We start from the raw sequence: 19,952 nt of genomic DNA on the forward strand, positions 1-19,952 counted from the left end.
ATCTCGGTTCCTTCCACGATTTGGCTATTGTGGACAATGCTGCTATGAACATTGGGGTGCATATGGCCCTTCTCTTCACTACATCTGTATCTTTGGGGTAAATGCCCAGTAGTGCAATGGCTGGGTCATAGGGTAGCTCAATTTTTCACTTTTTAAGGGACCTCCACACTGTTTTCCAGAGTGGCTGTACCAACTTGCATTCTCACCAACAACGTAGGAGGGATCCGCTTTCTCCACACCCTCTCCAGCAATTGTTGTTTCTTGCCTTGTCAATTTTTGCCATTCGAACTGACATAAGGTGGTATCTTAGTGTGGTTTTGATTTGAATTTCCTTGATGGCTAATGATTTTGAACATTTTTTCCTGTGTCTGTTAGCCATTTGTATGTCATCATTGGAAAAGTGTCTGTTCATATCTTCCGCCCATTTTATGATTTGTTTATTTGTTTCTCGCGTATTGAGTTTGAGAAGTTCTTTGTAGATCTTGGATACCAGTCTTTTATCTGTAGCATCATTTGCAAATATATTCTCCCATTCCGTGGGCTGCCTCTTAGTTTTTTCGACTGTTTCCTTGGCTGTGCAGAGCTTTTTATCTTGATGAAGTCCCACAAGTTCATTTTATCTTTTGTTTGTCTTGCCTTTAGAGATGTGTCATGAAAAAGGTTGCTGTGGCCGATGTCGTAGAGGTTGCTGCCTATGTTCTCTACGATTTTGATGGATTCCTGTCTCACATCGAGGTCTTTCATCCATTTGGAGTTTATCTTTGTGTATGGTGTGAGAGAGTGGTCAAGTTGCATTCTTTTGCATGTAGCTGTCCAATTTTCCCAGCACCATTGATTGAAGAGACTGTCTTTTTTCCGCCAGATGTTTTTTCCTGCTTTATCAAAGATTAGTTGCCCAAAGAGCCGAGGGTCCATTTCTGGGTTCTCTCTTCTGTTCCATTGGTCTATGTGTCTGTTTTTGTGCCAGTACCATGCTGTCTTTGTGATCACAGCTTTGTAGTACAGGTCGAAATCCGGCATTGTGATGCCCCCAGCTTTGTTTTTCCTTTTCAACAGTTCCTTGGTGATTCGGGGCCTTTTCTGGTTCCATACAAATTTAAGGACTATTTGTTCCAGTTCTTTGAAAAATGTCATCGGTATTTTGATCAGGATAGCATTGAAAGTGTAGATTGCTCTGGATAGCATGGACATTTTAACTATGTTAATTCTTCCGATCCATGAGCATGGAATAGTTTTCCATCTTTTTGTGTCTTCCTCAATGTCTTTCAAGAGTGATTTATAGTTTCTAGAATAAAGGTCCTTTACGTCTCTGGTTAAGTTAATTCCAAAGTAACGTATGGTTTTTGGTGCTATTGTAAATGGGATGAATTCTCTAATTTCTCTTTGTTCAGTCTCATTATTCGTGTATAGAAATGCAACTGATTTCTGAGCATTGATTTTCTATCCCGCCACATTACTGAATTGCTCTATAACTTCTAATAGTTTGGGAATGGATTCTTTTGGGTTTTCCATATAGAGTATCATGTCATCTGCGAAGAGAGACATTTTGACTTTTTCTTTGCTGATTTGAATACCTTTTATCCCTTTTTGTTGTCTGATTGCTGTTGCAAGGACTTCTAGTACTATGTTGAATAATAGTGGCGAGAGTGGGCATCCTTGTCGTGTTCCTGATCTTAAGGGAAAGGCTTTCAGCTTTTCTCCATTGAGAATGATATTTGCTGTAGGCTTTTCATAGATGGTTCTTATGAGATTGAGGAATGTACCCTCTATCCCTACACTCTGAAGGGTTTTAATCAGGAAAGGATGCTGTATTTTGTCAAATGCTTTTTCTGCATCTATTGAGAGAATCATATGATTTTTGAATTTTTCCTTCTGCATAAAATCTAAGACACCAATCGATTTGCGAATGTTGAACCACCCTTGCATCCCAGGGATGAATCCCACTTGGTCATGATGGATAATCTTTTTAATGTATTGTTGGATTCTATTAGCCAGGATCTTGTTGAAAATTTTGGCATCCATATTCATTAGGGAAATTGGTCTGTAATTCTCCTTTTTGATGGGGTCTTTGCCTGGTTTGGGGATCAAGGTAATATTGGCCTCATAGAATGAGTTTGGTAACTTTCCTTCTGTTTCTATTTTTTGAAATAGCTTTAGGAGAATAGGTATTATGTCTTCTTTGAATGTTTGGTAGAATTCCCCAGGAAAACCGTCCGGGCCTGGAGTTTTGTTTTTTGGAAGGTTGTTTATCACTGACTCAATCTCTTCATAATTAATTGGCCTGTTTAAAAAATCAATTTCTTCCTGTTTCAGTCTTGGTAGTTTATAGGTTTCCAGGAAGGCCTCTATCTCTTCCAGATTGCTTAATTTATTGGCATAAAGCTGTTGATAAAAGTTCCTAATAATCCTTCCAATTTCATTGGTGTTGGTTGTGACCTCTCCCTTTTCATTCATAGTTTTATTAATTTGGGTCCTTTCTCTATTCTTTTGGATAAGTCTTGCCAGTGGTCTGTCAATTTTATTAATTCTCTCAAAGAACCAGCTTCTAGTTCTGTTGATCTGCTCTACTGTACTCCTGGTTTCTAATTCATTGATTTCTGCTCTAATCTTGGTCAACTGCTTCCTCGTGCGTGGATTAGGCCTGTCCCTCTGTTGCTGTTCCAGCTTCTTGAGGTGAGAATATAAAAACTGCATTTTAGATTTTTCTATTCTTTTGAGTGAGGCTTGGATGGTTATGTATTTCCCCCTTAGGACTGCCTTTGCAGTATCCCATAGGTTTTGGACCGTTGTGTTTTCATTCTCATTGGTCTCCATAAATTGTTTAAATTGATTTTTGATTTCCTGGTTTATTGAATCATTCCTGAGCAGGATGGTTCTTAGTCTCCAAGTGTTTGAGTTTCCAAATTTTTCCTTGTGGTTGAGTTCCAGTTTCAAAGTGTTGTGGTCTGAGAATATGCAGGGAATAATTTCAGTCTTTTGGTTTCAGTTGAGACCTGTTTTGTGTCCCAGAACATGGTCTATTCTTGAGAATGTTCCATGGGCATTAGAATAGAATGAGTATTCTTTGGTTCTGGGGTGTAGTGTTCTATATATATCTATGAGGTCCAACTCGTCAAGCATGGCATTCAAAGCCCTTGTTTCTTCGTCGATTTTTTGCATGGGTGTTCTGTCTATTTCTGATAGTGGAGTGTTGAGGTCCCCTACTATTAACGTATTTTTATCTATATGTCTCTTTATTCTGGTTAAGAGTTGGCATGTGTATCTTGCTGCTCCCCTGTTGGGGGCATATATATTTATAATTGTCATATCCACTTGTTGGATACATCCTTTAAGAATAATATAGTGTCCTTCTGTGTCTCTAACTATAGTCTGTAGTTTAAAATCCAATCTGTCTGATATGAAAATTGCTACCCCAGCTTTCTTTTGAGGTCCATTGGCGTGAAAGATGGTATTCCATCCCTTTACTTTCAGTCTGAATGTATCTTTAGGTTCAAAATGAGTCTCTTGTAGACAGCAAATGGATGGGTCATGTCTTTTTACCCAGTCTGCAACCCTGTGGCACATTATGGGAGCATTTAGGCCATTTACATTGAGACTGAATATTGAGAGATATGATTTTAATGATGCCACGTTGCCAGTAACGTTTTTGTTTCTATCAATTGTGACTTTCTGTTCTATATCACTCTTGGGGCCTTTTTACCTTTATAGAACCCCCCTTAATATCTCCTGTAGGGCTGATTTTGTGGTTACGAATTTGGTCAATGACTGGCGATTCTGGAAGGTCTTTATTTCTCCATCAAGTCTGAATGACAGCCTTGCTGGATAAAGGATCCTTGGCTGCATGTTTTTCTCTGAAAGAGCTTTAAAAATGCCCCCCCCAACCCTTTCTCTCATTCCAGGTCTGTGTGGACAGGTCTGACGTAATTCTGATACCTTTGCCTTGGTACGTGAGAAATTTCTTTGCCCTGGCTGCTTTCAATACTGTATCCTTGGATCTAATATTTGCGAATTGCACTACGATGTGACGTGGCATAGGTTTGTCATGGTTGAGCTTGGGAGGGGTCCTCTCTGCCTCTTGGACATGAATGTTTGTTTCCCTTGCTAGATTAGGGAAGTTTTCAGCTATAATTTGTTCAAATATCTCTTCTAGACCTCTGTTTTTCTCCACCCCCTCGGGGATGCCAATGATTCTGACATTGGAACGTTTCATTTAGTCAGTAATCTCCCGTAACCTACATTCCTGAGCGTGGATTTGTTTTGAGTCCAGATTCTTTTTTAGCTTTGTCTTCTACTAACCCATCCTTCAATTCGCTGATACGTTCTTCTGCCTCATTCACCCTGGCCGTCAGAGCCTCTAGTTTTGACTGCATTTGGCTCATAGAATTTTTAATTTCTGCCAGATTTTCTCTCATCTCCACCCTTAGAGATTCTATATTCTCATTAACATTTTCGTTAATACTTTTTTCAAGTCTACATATCATCTTGACCATTGTTACTCTGAATTCCATTTCTGATAATTTGGTTATATCCATATCCATTAGTTCTGTGGCAGAGGCCACAGACTCATTGTCTTTTCTTTGCTGGGGGGGGGGGGATTTCTCCTTCTCGTCATTCTGATGAGGAGAGGTTGCGGGGTTGTCCAGAGCCCAAATTATTGACCGGGATCCAGGCCGTGCCTCCTTGTTTTATAGGGATCTAGGGATGTGGGCTTCTTGATTTTTCAGCCTGCCTTCTGGAGGAGGGGCCTGCCGCGCCAATACTCAGGCAACCCTGTTTGGGTAGAGTCTCCGTGTCCCCTGCGAGGGGGGATGAGGATGGGCACACTGTGAGCCGGTTTTTCCAGGCTTTTGTTCTCTGGTGGCTTTCCCTGGCGGTTTGCTGTGCCTCTTCTGAGAGTCAGAGCAGCAGTGGCCGAATCTCAGCCTCTGTCTCAGAAAAGAGGGATTGTGGACTGTTCTCCACTGATGTTCTGGCCACTTTAACTCCGTTACTGTTGGTGCTGCTCAACCCTGCAGCATCCTGGGATGTGCGCCCCACAGCCGGTGTCCCAGCCCTCACTTCCAGGGCCGGCACATCTCTGTCCTTTGTGTTTCTATCACTGCCAGCTGCCAGCCGCCCCCGCGCACTCCAGAGCTCCCAGTCTTAGTTTGGTTCCATTGAGCGCACCAGAGCTCCGTTTCAGTCTGGTGGCATGCGTTCCCCGGCTCACAGTCTCAGTCTGCTCTCTGGCGGGTGCCGGTCAGCGATTCCGCCTGCTCCCCCGTGCACGTGGCTACCGCTTCCCGGCGCCCAAATGCGGCAGCTCCCTCCCCCTTCTGTTTATCTTCCGATATCTGTGCGCGGTTTCACGGCTCCCGACTATGTACCTCAATACTCAGCGCTGGAGATATTCATTTGTAGAGATCCAGATGTATCTTCCTGCATCTTAGGCTGATTCCATGGGTGTTCAGGCTGGGCTGGTACCTATCCAGCTCGACTCAGGGGACCGGCTGAAAAAGGGGTTCCCTACTCCTCCACCATCTTAACCTAAAACTCCCTTAGCCACTTTTATCCTGTACTATATCTTGATGCCTAGTAGGCACTCAGTAAATATGCTTTGAATGAATAAAAGAATAAAGTCTTCAAAAAGTTAAATATTGTAAATATTGTTAATGGAATTCTAGAAACTAGAAGAAATAATAAAACTACAGAGGCAGTTTTTAATAAACTCAGAAACAATTTCTAATTCTAATCAAACATTGATCACAAAGACCATGTCACTATCTTATTCTACTATGGATGGTTGGCAACAATTTCCTCATCACTCTACAAAGTACCTTATTCCTAACAGCATTTACTGTCATATATTTCCTTCCTTCCTTCCTTCCTTCCTTCCTTCCTTCCTTCCTTCCTTCCTTCCTTATTCCTTCCTTCCTTCCTTCCTTCCTTCCTTCCTTCCTTCCTTCCTTATTCCTTCCTTCCTTCCTTCCTTCCTTCCTTCCTTCCTTCCTTCCTCTATTTTTTGTCTTCCTTCTTTCCTATTTACCTTCTTTTTTCTCCCCCACTCTCTCCTTTTCCTCTTCCTTGCTTCCTCACAAAATATACACTGAGCATCTATGACATATTAGGGAATATGTGACACACAGAGTATATATTGGTGAATGAAAGAGCATAATCCCTGCCCTCAGTGAGTATATAATGTATATAGAAGGCAGGTTTCATATGTAAGTAAAACCAACAAATACGTGATTATGGAATTGTGATCCCTGTTAAGAACGATACGATTCAGTGATAGAGAATAGCAGGATGGGAAGGGCAGGACCCATGGGAATGCAGAGGGTGAAGAACTCCCTTCAGGGGAGTAATTGGAGAAGCCAAACCTGATGAAGGAAGAATTGGCCATGGGTGAGGGGAAGAGCGTCCCAGGGCAGGGGAGGCTCAGGAGCAGGACGAAGCCTGGCACACTGAGTTGGGGGCAGGAAGCCAGGATGGCCAGCCCTGAGATAGGGAAGAACAACTGTTATCTGATGCAGAAGACCAAGGGGAGGTCTTCGGAGGCTGTCAGGCCAAAGAGTGGCATCATTACCATTTTTAAAGATTACACTCGATACTAGATGGGTAACAATTTAGATGGGAGGGATGGAGAGGAGGGAGAAGATTAACAAAGACCACTAGAGGGGCAGGCAGAGACCGTCTGGGTGGCCAGTGGGAAATCAGGGCTGTATGAAGGCAAGGTCATCTTATCAGACAGGGAGGAAGAGGTGCGGGGGAGTGGTCTGTGTTGCTAACTCCTCCCTCTCCGTGGTTTTGCCTCCCATTCCCTGCATTCACTATGCCTGACTGTCTTCTGGGTGCAGGGCTCCAAGGGTACAGAAGGCCCAATACTGGCTCTCTGCATAATTACGGCAAAGAAGAGGGAAATAAACGTCAGTCTGACTTCTAATCAGGGATTCAAGGCATCTCCCTCCAAGCCCTTACAACTAATTGTTGTTTGCCTTTCTATTGGGGACTTGGGAATTTTCATTGTTAGTGGGAAACTTCCACTGGGAAAGAAATCAAAACTGAGCAGAATGGAAATCCTACGAATAAGGCTGGGGAAGAAAGGAAGGTACTACTTATTGTCCTGCTCCCCTGCGGTGCTTTGCAGACTTCTCTTTCTGCCGCCATCAGACCTGACAGCGACTCCCGGAGGTTAGAGCCACTTTATACTTAAGAAAGCCCAAGACTCAGTGTGGTTAAGTGACTTACCCAAGGTCATGTAACTAGAAAAATCAGAGGAGGAAAGTGATCAGAACTGACATCTACTCTGATAAGGGAAGATGGAGAACAAAAGACAAATAGAGAGGCAAAGAAATGTGTAACCACGAAAGTCGCAAAGTCACAAAGCTGAAGCAAGCAGACCATGATTAGGATGCGGTGCTGTGTGCATGCCCCCCCTCCCCCGACGCCCGTCTTGGAGAGCAGTGGAGCAACGTGAAACGGGACTCCCCGGGGCTGATCACCACAATAACAGGAATACAACCGCCACATCTGAAAAGGGACCATGAAGGAGTTTCCAGTGAGATAATGGAAGCTCAAAAATGCTCTTGTGTGGCCTCAACAGAGAAACTCAAACACTATAGTTTGGACACCGTAAGCCAAAATGATAGTACAACAAGGCTTCCCTTAGGGTTCTAAACGGGCTCTGTAATTCTGTATGCAAGCAGCACATCGGTTTTAGGAATGACACTGCAAAGAGATTTTGATCACATGTTATGCCAAAGACTTGCTTTCACCCATATGATCATCACAGCTTATAAACGAGATTCATTGCTGGCTACTGGATGTTGGGCACAAACAGCACTCGCTTTATTGGAATCGGGCAAAATGTTTGTTTACCAATAGCAATATGTTCACAAGAAAGAAACGTGCTTTGTTTTTCCTGCCCAGACTACCTCTCCCTTTCCAACTAGCCGCATCTGACCATGGTGCTTTGGTAAACAGGAAATCATTTCAAGAACCTACCTCGTGAGCAACTAAACATTTGCGCTTGAAACTACACTGTCAGTTTAACCCCATCTGTTTGCTTCCCTTGAAATCAACCCTACTTTGTTGCTTTGCCAGGAGCTTCGAACGCTTTATCTCCTAATTTTTCATGTCATTCTTTAAAAAAAGAAGAGAAAACATGGGCCTGAACACAACAGTTTATCCAGCCCCATTCATTTTCTTATTGACCACATTCATTGTATAGATTTTCTTTCACTCGGATGTTACATGGCTACATAAGATGTGCTTGCAAGAAGATGCCCGTCTTCAATTCTGCCACAGAAAAGAAAGCTGTAGAAAGCAGGAGATCCATCTCAGCCAGATGCACGAGTAGTGAAGAAGTTATGCAGCTATTTTTCTTTGTTCCTTAAGAAATGTTAACAAATTCTTGGCGGTATCCATGAAACACACCAGTATCCAATAACCAACATAAAATGCTGGGCATTCATGGCTTACCCGAGGGGTCATTGCTTCTGGGAGTGGTAACATCTCAGACATTAGCTGGCTAAGTAGGAGTGAGGGACACCCCGAAATTAAGAAGGTCAGTCTTGTTTGAAGTGGGAACTAGTCACGAGACAACTTGGAGGGCAGTAGAGACTGGGGCTCATTCATTAAGAAATGATGCATTATGTGATTTTATTGAACGTAACATCCATATGGAACATCTGGTCCCGGGCCACGCAGTAAAACGGACCCTTTTTGCCCTGACTGCTTGGAAGACAAGGGTCCTCCTGTTCCATACTGCCACCCCCCATTCTTTTCCTATAGGTTGTATTTCATGATGATGTATGACTTCTGCCGGAAATGAGTAGTTATCCAGCAAATGCATACATTCACCCCATAAAAGGAGGACCGCATGCTGGAAGATCACCACGGTCATGGCCAATTCTATTGACAGCTGAAAACAGTTAAACTGACTTTTACCACCCAGGCAGGAGCCAAAGTTTCCTTCTGGCTCAGAAATCTGAACTCAACCCAGGCCTTCCCCCAGCTTCTCCCTTTCTCCCAAATTGGATGGCTCATGATATCTCTGTGACATCTTCCTCCCATCTTCTAGGGGCTGTTTAGGGAGCATAGAGATGGAGGCATTTGGTCAAAAGGATCAGAAGTAATTCTACCACACAGAGCAGCTGGCCAAGACCCCAAAGCATTGGCCCCCTCCGATTGCCCAGCATATAGTGTCAACCAGGGTAGATCGTTTCTCAGAAAGTTGGGGCCATTCTTCACTGGAGCAAGCGGAGATGCTGCCTGGTTTTCTAAGGGTTCCTCCTCTATAAATACTTGTCTGGATCCCTGATAAGTGCTGAAGTTTTAATAAATAAATGAAACAGGAGTTATTGCACATACTTAGCCAAACCTCGTCTATAATCAGGCGGCACCAAAAACTAACCCAGGCCTTGCTGACAATTTCAAGAATTGACTGCTTTGACTCTATGAATGCTATTATCACATAACTAAAAAACAAAAACCAAAAGCCTGGAGACAAACATCTTTAAATGTAAATACATAGTGGAGACACCTGAATCATCGCTGTGTCAGGCTAACTTAGAAAGCTGGTACAGAAAATTAATCACCAGACTGTTAGGATTGTGCTCATGTGCACGAGTGGTACAATGTTGCTACTTTTTACACTGAGGTGCGATGTTGACACTGGTCTTTTGATTCCGTGAAAGACAGGGGCTTGTGGCCAACACGGAGGAGGTCATCAGTAAATATCTGCCCGAGAGACATGGCCAGGGTGGGCATGGCATTGCTCCCAGCCCTGGACGCTGCCTCTCCGGGTATCTTCAAAGCTACTTTGACTCTGCTTTTCCTCAGACTGACTCCATTGGTGGCTGGGTGTAGTGATAACTCTGTGCAGCTTACCTGCACAGGAAGTAAAACGTGTTATTCTGCTTTGGTAATTTCTGGGCTTCTGAGAAGGAGCCATGGCCCTGCTAACATCCGGCTTGGAGCTTCTCTTTCAGTGCTGAGACATGAATCTCTTTTGGAAAATTCATGAGGCAACAAGACTACAGTCCCACCTCATATCTTAGATAAAATAATACTCCCTTTCCTTGTGTGGCAGATTGAGCCCAGATCAAAAAGCAGAAAGGTACACCTGAGCCCATGCATGGGGACCTCCAGGAAACAATGAGGATGAAAATTGTCAGCCAAGGTGCAGACCAGTTGGGTCTCCATGAACTTAAATCGGCTTCCTCATTTTCCATTGTGAATGCTGGCACGGTGTTTACCTACCCTAGGCTCTGGGAGCCGAGTGCACAGAAAGATTCCTAAGATCAAAGAGCTTTGGTGACACAGATTTTTACCCTGTGAGACTTCTCAGGACCTTGACTATGATAATTAGAAGAAGAAAAACATTTTTTTAATCTAAGCAGTAGTGAAAAAAGGGGCACGTCTGTGCACCCTTTACTTACACTTTTCAGGCTATAAAATATTAAATATGTATGGAACATCTGCCATGTGCAAGACACCATGCTTCTAGAACGAGCTAGCTGCATGGCCGTACAGAAGACCCCCAGACGAAAAGCCAGGAGGCTTGAGCCTTAGTCCCAGCGACTTCACATAAGCAGCAATGGGCAAGGGGGGATAGGCAGATATTTTTATATTGTTTATAAGCCACAAAACTTAACAAAATTTACTATCTAGGAGAATAAAATTTAAATTAAATAGTAAGTAACTTTGTTTTTATTAAAATTAAAGATCTTAGGCTCATTCTATGAAATAATACGGATTACATTATGGCAACATGATTTTATAATTACTTAACAAATGCAATGTTCTCTCAAGAACTTATATATATATACCATATGGGGGCAAAAGAAAAGGTCCTTGTAGCAGAAAGGCTGATGATACTTAGGTGATCTCTAGGAACCTCCTCTGGTTCTAAAATTTCCTAAATCCTGATAATGAGGGGAAAAATAAAATGCACGTTTATACAGAAGTTTAGTATTTTATATACAATTTTCATGGGGGATGTTTATCCTGCAAACAGAAGTTGTCTGCAGTGGTACAGCCAGAGGAACCCACTCAAGATCAACTCAAGAGACGATGGTGTAAGATACAAGCTTTCTCTCCCTGGCTGCTCTGGCAGAGACCACCTGCCTTTTGGGGGGGGGGCAAAGTTTTGATCTGGTCCCTTCCCCTTCCCCTTTCTATGCCAGTCCTTCTTGGTCCAGAACAGCACCCTGCCCTGCCACCAGGGCGACCCCACACCCCAGGCTTGGAAAATCAGCTGTTCCCTTGCTGGCCGAGGTGGTGGCTTCACAGGGCAGACAGCCTGGCTTTTCAGACCACTCCCTTTCACTTAGCCCAGAAACGCCAAGAAAGCTTTCTATTTCTTTGAGATCATCAACTCCAGGGCTGGTGAGACTTAGTGGAGACCGAGAGAGTAACGAGGGAAGGCATTCTGGGCCATCTGTGTGGCTTCCCAGGCTGCAGGGGGCGGGTCACACCTGTGCTTCTTGAGTGCAGGGATCCGAGCAGGGCTCTTCCAAAGCACCCTATCTGCAGAGCAATCTGCACTTGGACGGCTCCAGCTCCGGGGAAAGCCCCAGTTCCTTACTCGGAATCAGATCTTAGGATAAAATGTGCATGAGGTTTGTCACCAGTAATCTTTTAAAAAATCTACGTATGTGTGTAGGTATATGCATCTGTACATATTTCAATATATACACATACACATATTTCCCTATACATATATACACAATATAGAGCATATGTGTGAGTATATGAACGCATTTATAATATATACATATATGTGCTTTTTAAGTATAACTTCTCCAAAAATGACTAATCATCCTCCAATAGTTCAAGAAAGTGTGTTTCTCTGTGTCTGTGTGTAAGGCTTTTAAATAATATCTATAGCCATTTAGAGATTAAGGCTAGAACCAGAAAGCAATTAATAAGCAATAATTAAAAAGCCTAATAATTGAAAGAGATATCACAAAATCTACACAATGATGAAAAGGCCATGTCCTTGCTTCATGAAGCAGAAACATCAGGCTACTGGGTCCCAACCCCAAGCCATCCCCTCCTTCCTTCCTAGGTGGCAAAAAGCCCCTCTGGTTTGGGCATACCTGCCCATGTGAATCAGGGGTGCACTCCTGCCTGAGAAGTCTTCATCATGCAGGACACAGGGGAAAGAGCCTAGGTCAAGGGCGCCACCAATGAGCTACTGGAACACACAATTCTGTAGTCACCTCACTCTGTGACTTCTCATTATGTGAAACAATCAATTGTCCATATTGTTTAAAGCAGTCCAGTTGGAGTTTTATCTTATTTGCAGCCAAATCATCATAACTATTACAGAACCTATTTACTGTTATTTGTTGGACAGTTTTATTAAGTTGGGCTACCTACTTTTCAAGCTGAAAACAGTCCAGTAGTAAATTAGATAGAATGAAACAGAGTGCTTCTGACATACAAAGTTCCAGGAACAGAAAGTGACAGCTGATGGCCCGGGAGCAAGGAAATAGAGTAAATTGTAAAATAAAAAACAGAAACAAGAAGGTAAAAATACAATACCTTGGGGTCACTTAGTATTGAAGCAGAGAATGCCACACATTCAAAAGCCCATAAAAGCATCATTTTATTAAAGAATAGATCAATATTGAAATAATCTGTTGAGAAAATTTTCCATCTAAGCTGATAATTTTTTAAAGATTTTATTTATTTAAGATTTTATTTATTTATTTGAGAGAGAGAGAGAGTACAAGTGGGGAGGAGAGGGAGAAGCAGGCTCCCCACGAGCAGAGAGCCCTATGTGGGGCTCAATCCCAGGACCCTGGGATCATGACCTGAGTCAAAGGCAGACGCTTAACTGACTGAGCCACCCGCGTGCTAAACTAATAATTTTTTTTAAAGTTTTTCTGCTTAAGGGTTGAATCAAATTTATCTGGAAGAAGAAAAGAGCTTGTTAGAACCACTAATCCACTGAGAATGTTATACATCTTGGGTTTTACTCTACACATGTCAGAAAGCATTGTTCTGAGCCACTTGGAACTCAGAGGCCACATTATAAATAGTGGCTAGGTTCCACGTACAGTCCACAAAAGCCCATTTGACTCCAAATGGACTTGAAGACTGGTGGGAATTATGGTGGCAGGGATTGGGACTCTAGGCAGTGTCTACCCATTGGAAGTTAAAACATTATCCCACAGGGCCAAGCTAGGTCATCTGGCTCAGACCAAGGAGGTACTTCCTAAAGCCATGCTACAGGGCACACGCTGCCCAGTTACTTGCCTCCCCATCTCTGGGCAATGCACGCTGAGGCTGGCTGACAGCCTGGGCTGGAGGACAGACACCACATCGTGTGGGAAGCTGGAAGAGATTACCTTTATTTTATTTTATTTTTTAAAGATTTTATTTATTTATTTGACAGAGACAGAGACAGCCAGCGAGAGAGGGAACACAAGCAGGGGGAGTGGGAGAGGAAGAAGCAGGCTCATAGCAGAGGAGCCTGATGTGGGGCTCGATCCCGCAACGCTGGAATCACGCCCTGAGCCGAAGGCAGACGCTCAACCGCTGTGCCACCCAGGCGCCCCGGAAGAGATTACCTTTAAGATCTCCAATTCTGTTTTCCATTTCCTCATGCTCCTATGGGTTCTGAAGGTTCAGAGATGCTATGAATGGTGGCTGTTCTGTCCCTGTATTTTCTCAGTCAACACCGACCTCCATCAATGAAGCACCTGACAGCACAGTCCCACAGCTGGGATAGTCCCTCTTTGCTGCATCACTGCGGGTACCAATCTCCTCACTGCCCATCCTCCTGCTGCTTAAAATCCCCAGGAAATGGGGCACGCCTTGGTGGCACACTCAGTTAAGTGACCCACTCTTGGTTTCAGCTCAGTTCATGATCTCAGGGTCATGAGACTGAGCCTTGCATAGGGCTCTGCGCTGAGCACAGAGTCTGCTGGAGTTTCTCTCTCCCTCTGCCCCTACTCCCAAAAATAAATAAATAAATAAATAAATAAATAAATAAATAAATAAATAAATAAAATCCCCAAGCAATGACCCAAGGATGCTACCAGCAATGAAAGCAAGAATGAGCACGATACCTTGATGGCCTTGGTAGGTAATGAGATGTGTACACAATTACTAGTTTCTCTGGCATAGTCATGCATTTTATTTTATTATTTTATTTTTTTTAAAGATTTTATTTATTTATTTGACAGAGAGACAGCCAGCGAGAGAGGAACACAAGCAGGGGGAGTGGGAGAGGAAGAAGCAGGCTCCCAGCGGAGGAGCCTGATGTGGGACTCGATCCCGGAACGCCGGGATCACGCCCTGAGCCGAAGGCAGACGCTTAACGACTGTGCTACCCAGGCACCCCAGTCATGCATTTTAACTTCAATATCTTACCTTTCCCAAAACCTGCCTTTGTCCAAGAGGTCTTCTCTAAGAGTCTTCCTTGTTAAAATTAGTGAATGCTTCCTTAGAACATTGAAGCAGGTTTTTACATCTCCTTTATATTACCTCTCCCATTCTGCACTATATTAGAGTTATTTGTGGGCAAACCTCATCTCCCTTACTAGGCTGTAAGATACTATAAGTTGGGATCCATGAAATACAGGAGAAATCAGGTCTCTCCATCTGGGAGCTGACGGTTTGGTTGGAGCAGTTGGACAGCTGTACCAACGGTGGGTTTTGGAGGATAGCAGCTCATTCAACATTAATTCATTCATATGCATCAAGCATGCACAGGGTGTCTGTTGTGTGTCTATTATGTGTTGGACATTGAGTTCGATTCTTGAAGAGGGCGTGAAGTGAATAAATGTTATACAAAGACTTTAGTCTCCAGAATTCACCGTTTCATAATGGAGGCCATCACCTCCTCTGATCTTCAATGTCAACTCAGAGGCAGAACTTGGAGTCAGGACATCTCTAATCACCCAAAAGAGATGTAAGTCTGTAACTGATCATCTGGAGAAAGAATGGCAGATTCCTATTTTATGCCTCTGGACTTTGGACATTCCTACAAATATGAAGGTATGATGACTTTATCTAATTCTATAGAGTTAAGGTAGGGACAAACCGCAGGAAGGGTCAATGTTCCTACCCATGGAGGGATTGGAGAGAGAAGACTGGCATTAGAGGTGAGGGTAGAAAGTATGAAGAAAAGTGGACAGTGTGCCATATTTTACAGAGGACAGGAACGCAGAGTGTGGAGCCAGGCTGCCCAGCTCTGAATCCTAGCTTGGCCATTTACTAGTTGTGTGACCTTGAGGAGTTGCTTAACCTCTCTGTGTCTCAGTTTCCTCACTTGTGAAATAGGAAAAATGATCATACCTTTCTCATACAGTTATGGTGAGCATTTAGAGAGTTAATGCAGATAAAGGACTCCAAGCAGTGTCAGTAGGATGAGTTGTTACATTATTATCATTAGTGTGCTGGAGCTTGGACTGAGAGTCAGTCAGAACCTGGGCGAGACAATCTTACCTATACCAGTAAGGTCTGTCCCTTCACAGTAGAGACACAAGCCAGCCTCTCAAGCCCATGACCAACACTTTTCAGGGAATGTCAGCTGCTAACCTGGGGAAAAAATGAATTTCCAGATCTCTCCATTCTCAGTAGAGAGGCTTTACCAGACATGTGAATGCAATATTCCCAGCTGAGCAGGAAATGTGGAGATCTCCTCCTGGACACTCTCTCTTGCTTCAGGACATCAGTGTAAGCCCAGTTATCCAAAGGAGCTGCTAACAGTGACTCTCCTCCCTCTCCAAATTCCTCCAGACTATAGCCAGTCTTCATTGCTTCAGTATTAGCTATGGCCTTCATCCACCTTCTGATGGCTTTTAGTCTACATTTCCCTGTGAATTCCATGATCTTCATAAAAACCAGAGTCATTTCTCTGCCTAATTATGTCTGGTGAGGGGACACAAATGAAAACAAAAATGACACAGAATTGTCCTGCCATCACAATGATGATTAGAATTAAAGTTTGATAATATCAAGTACTTTTCAAGAGTCTGGGGAAGGACATTCTCACACATGCTGGTGGGAGTATCCATCCAAGCGGTCATTTTGGAGGGCTATTAGGCAGTGTGGGCTAAATTTAAGATGCACACACCCTCTGACCCAGCGACTACAGGGCTCCAAGTTTACCTGAGGAACTTCCTGTGAGAACAAAGGAAGGCATATCAAGGACTTTCACCGAGTCTCTTCATTCGGACTAGAGAAAAAACTCAGAAATAAGCTAAACGCCCATCAAGAAGGAAACAGCTACGTTGTGACATAATCATCTGTTGGAATACCACGCAGCATTAAAAGCATGAGATGTGTCTACATTTACTGGCATAGAAGGATGTATATAACGAGTTATGGGATAAACTGTGCCCTGTCCCCCAAATTCATATGTTGAAGTCCCAACCCCCAATACCTCCAAATGTGACTGTATTTGAAGATACAGACTTTAAAAGAAGTAATTAGGGTAAAACAACGTCTTTAGGGTAGGTCCTAATCCAACATGACTGGTATTATAGAAAGAGATTAGGGGGGCGCCTGGGTGGCGCAGTCGTTAAGCGGCTGCCTTCGGCTCAGGGCGTGATCCCAGCATTCTGGGATCGAGCCCCACGTCAGGCTCTTCCACTGGGAGCCTGCTTCTTCCTCTCCCACTCCCCCCGCTTGTGTTCCGTCTCTGGCTGGCTGTCTCTCTCTGTTAAATAAATAAAATCTTAAAAAAAAAAAAAGAGATTAGGGTACAGACACACAGAGGGAAGTCTATGTGAAGACACAGGGAGAAGGCAGGCATCTACAAGCCAAGGAGCAAGGTCTCATAAGACACCAACCCTGCCAACACCTTGATCTTGGAATTTGAGCCTCCAGGATTGTGAGAAAACACATTTCTGTTGTTTAAGCCACCCAGTCTATGGTACATGGTTGCACCAGTCCTAGCAAACTAATACACAATATTCAATATTTTCTATGGGTGTCGATAGATGCATGTAATATATGGAAAATGGAATGGAAGGGTCCACCCTAGTCTCATAACAGTGGTTACCTTTGGGAGGAATTGGGGTTGAGATTGGGGATAGTGGTTGAAGGGGATTATAGCCTTAAAAATAAGGTTTTAATTTTTACAATGAAAAAGCACCCATATATTATTTACACATCGATATTAAAAATCCCTCTTTCATGGCAATCCATTAAATTCAGTATGCAATATATTTCATCACCCAGATGCAACAATCTTTAGAATGTCATTCCATGTCCACTCCCACCCCGCACCCCTTGTGCAACTGTTGGCCACACCAGAATATCCCATCCCTTTGTCTGTCCCCTCTGCCTAAAATGCCTTCTCCTCCTTTTTAAGCCTGGATTGCTGATTTTCATTCTTCAGAGCCTAGCTCCAGTGTCACCCGCTTTATAAACATGTTGACAAAAGTATTACTGGACAGATTTTCCTGGGCCACACTTCTCTGTTCTTTTGATGTCTTATTCATATATATGTTCCCAGGGCCCATCAGTGTCTATAGGCAAGTAAATGCTCAATAAATTGTTCTAAATGCATGGATGATAGGAATGCTTTCTGGCAGGTTGCTTTTTCAATCCAGGGCATCTCAAAGGCCCAACATTTCATTCTCTGTGTGTTAACTCAGACTCCCTAGGGATGAGCACTGTATTCATGACATGATCAAGGTCCAGCCTTTAACTGTTTCTTTAATACAACAGGGACAACTCGATTTCTGGGCCAGCCAAGCCCCATTTGCTTTCAATTCTATTGAAATCAGCTGAGAATGTATTGCAATTTATTTTAGTCAAGTTCTGTGCCCATAAAGGTCCTCAATTACTTAACCCGCAATAGGCCCAAATCAAAAATGCTTGTTGACCTCTGACTGGAAGGCCCTGATAATGCAGGTCTTACCTCTTCATCGGCTTGGGTGAGCATTCTCTCTCCAGATTGGAGGATGTGTGTTTCACGTGCATTGCATTGTAGGAAGTGTGAGTATAGTCATTTTCATCACTGTAGTCTGGACCAAGTAACGTCCGGGCCCAAGTACCCATGTCATAAGGAGGAAGTGTTCCTCCAAATTCAGAGGGCAAAAATTCTGGGTGGATTAGCTGGTGAAGGCTGTTTAAATTGTTTCCATGCAGGAAAATCTGGAAAGGAAAAAATAATTATCAACAAAAAATCCAAAACATACGAGCAGCTATTTAACTTAATACGAAATTTAGCAATGACAAATTGGATGCACTGCTGGTGATCATGGTGTTTAAAGAGGCATTCAATTTTGTGTCTGCAGCTTAATCTTCATAAAATGTTAATTTATTGCTCAGAAAAGGGGCTGAATTAATAGTCCTTAAAAATGAAGTTTATGAACAAATTGGGTATTATTTGGCCATGGCCCAAATTTACACATCCAGTAATCTCCTAATTATCCCTGCTGATCCAAGGGGTAGCGATGTAGGCCATGCAAACCCCCAAGCATGCTTCACAGGCATCCCCACATCCTTCCACCCCCCCCCCAAGGGCTTTCTGCCCTCTGTAGCCTCTCCATCTCCCTGTCCCTTCCAGGCCTTTGCCAAGCGGCAGCCTCTTCCTCAGTCTGTCCCAGAGACACCTGTTCACTCTGGTTCTCCTCCTTGCTGCCCCCAATTAACTATTATTTGCTGACTTCCATTTTTTCTGACTTGTTCATTTATGTTTTGCTTGCCCACAGGAAGAGAAGAATATTCAGGAAAAGGGATAGTGTTTTCTTACTCTTTTAATACATTCACAGATCCCAGGGTGATGTGGGCATAAGGTAAAACCCCATTCACTAGTCAGTGGAACTGAAAACTGTGGCCTTAGAACTTACAGATATCTTTACAGCCATCTTCCATTTGTCTGGACTGAGGGCTAACACCCCAAATAAGTCTGCATCTTCTAAACATGTAATGGATGGTGATGGAAACTGGCCAAGCAGGGGATAAAACATCCCCAAATTACAATTATTTTCAGACAAATCCACAAAGTGGTTAAGCCATAAGTCAAGAATCACCATTTCCTACAATTTAGGAACTGACTTCTGAAAGTCTATTTAAAGTCCATCTGTGGAATGATATCAGTTCCCACACTTCTTCACGTCACAGAAGTTATACCCATGTGTAGGACCACCAACTATACACACAGAAGTGTACACACACACACACACACACACACACACACACACACACACGACAGCTACCACTATGCAATGTAAATGGGACTTTAAAAATACTTAAAAATAGTGGCACCTGGGTGGCTCACCAGGTTAGGTGCCTGCCTTCAGCTCAGGCCAGGATCCCAGGGTCCTGGATTCAAGTCCCACATTCTCCCTCTCCCTCTGCCCCCCCTCCACTGTTCATGCTTGCGCATACATGCTCTCTCTTTCTCTCAAACAAATAAATAAAATCTTAAAAAAATAATAATAAAATAAAACACTGAAATATAGAATAATAATATACCATAAAATTATCAATTGTGCTATATACTATAGACTATATTATAACATTATGTAATAGAGGCATATACTTGCTACATTATTCTGTTTTATTGATTTTAACTTATGATGTAATGGCATCATTTAAAAAGGAAAGGAACAAGAAGCTAAGTGCTAACATTCTTCAGAAGAACACTGTAGCACTTCAGAAAACAATGTACATTTTCTGACATTGGATCTCAATTTTAATAAGAATTATTGCTTTTGAGGAAATCCACGTGTTCTGGCCTTTGCAAAACACCTCTGAAGAGGAACTATAGTGTTTGAGACATGGAAAACCTGGAAATAAATATTAGCCCTGGTGTTTAGAGCAAATATTTGTACCCACCCACCCAATACCTCCAGTTCTTTTTTTTTAAAGAATTTTTGTACTATCAATTTTATTTGTGATATTCATTTTTTCTGTTTCAAGTTTTTAATTTTAATTCCAGTTAGTTAACATGTAGTGTAATACTAGTTTCAGGAGTAGAATTTAGGATTCATCAC

The 19,952-nt window shown here is 42.9% G+C and overlaps 1 protein-coding gene across 1 annotated transcript in view; it reads right to left on the reverse strand.

The window, feature by feature from the left end:
• The window catches only part of CLVS1 (clavesin 1), a 168,331-nt gene that overhangs the window by 18,739 nt on the left and 129,640 nt on the right, over positions 1-19,952 (reverse strand). The window contains exon 4 of the mRNA XM_045789033.2: positions 17,870-18,105. Coding sequence (XP_045644989.2) covers positions 17,870-18,105 — 236 coding nt within the window. The remainder of the gene's footprint in view (positions 1-17,869; positions 18,106-19,952) is intronic.

The sequence above is a fragment of the Ursus americanus genome, chromosome 9, assembly GCF_024610735.1.
Source record: "Ursus americanus isolate L20-20 chromosome 9, mUrsAme1.1.p, whole genome shotgun sequence".
In the NCBI taxonomy this organism is placed as follows: domain Eukaryota; kingdom Metazoa; phylum Chordata; class Mammalia; order Carnivora; family Ursidae; genus Ursus; species Ursus americanus.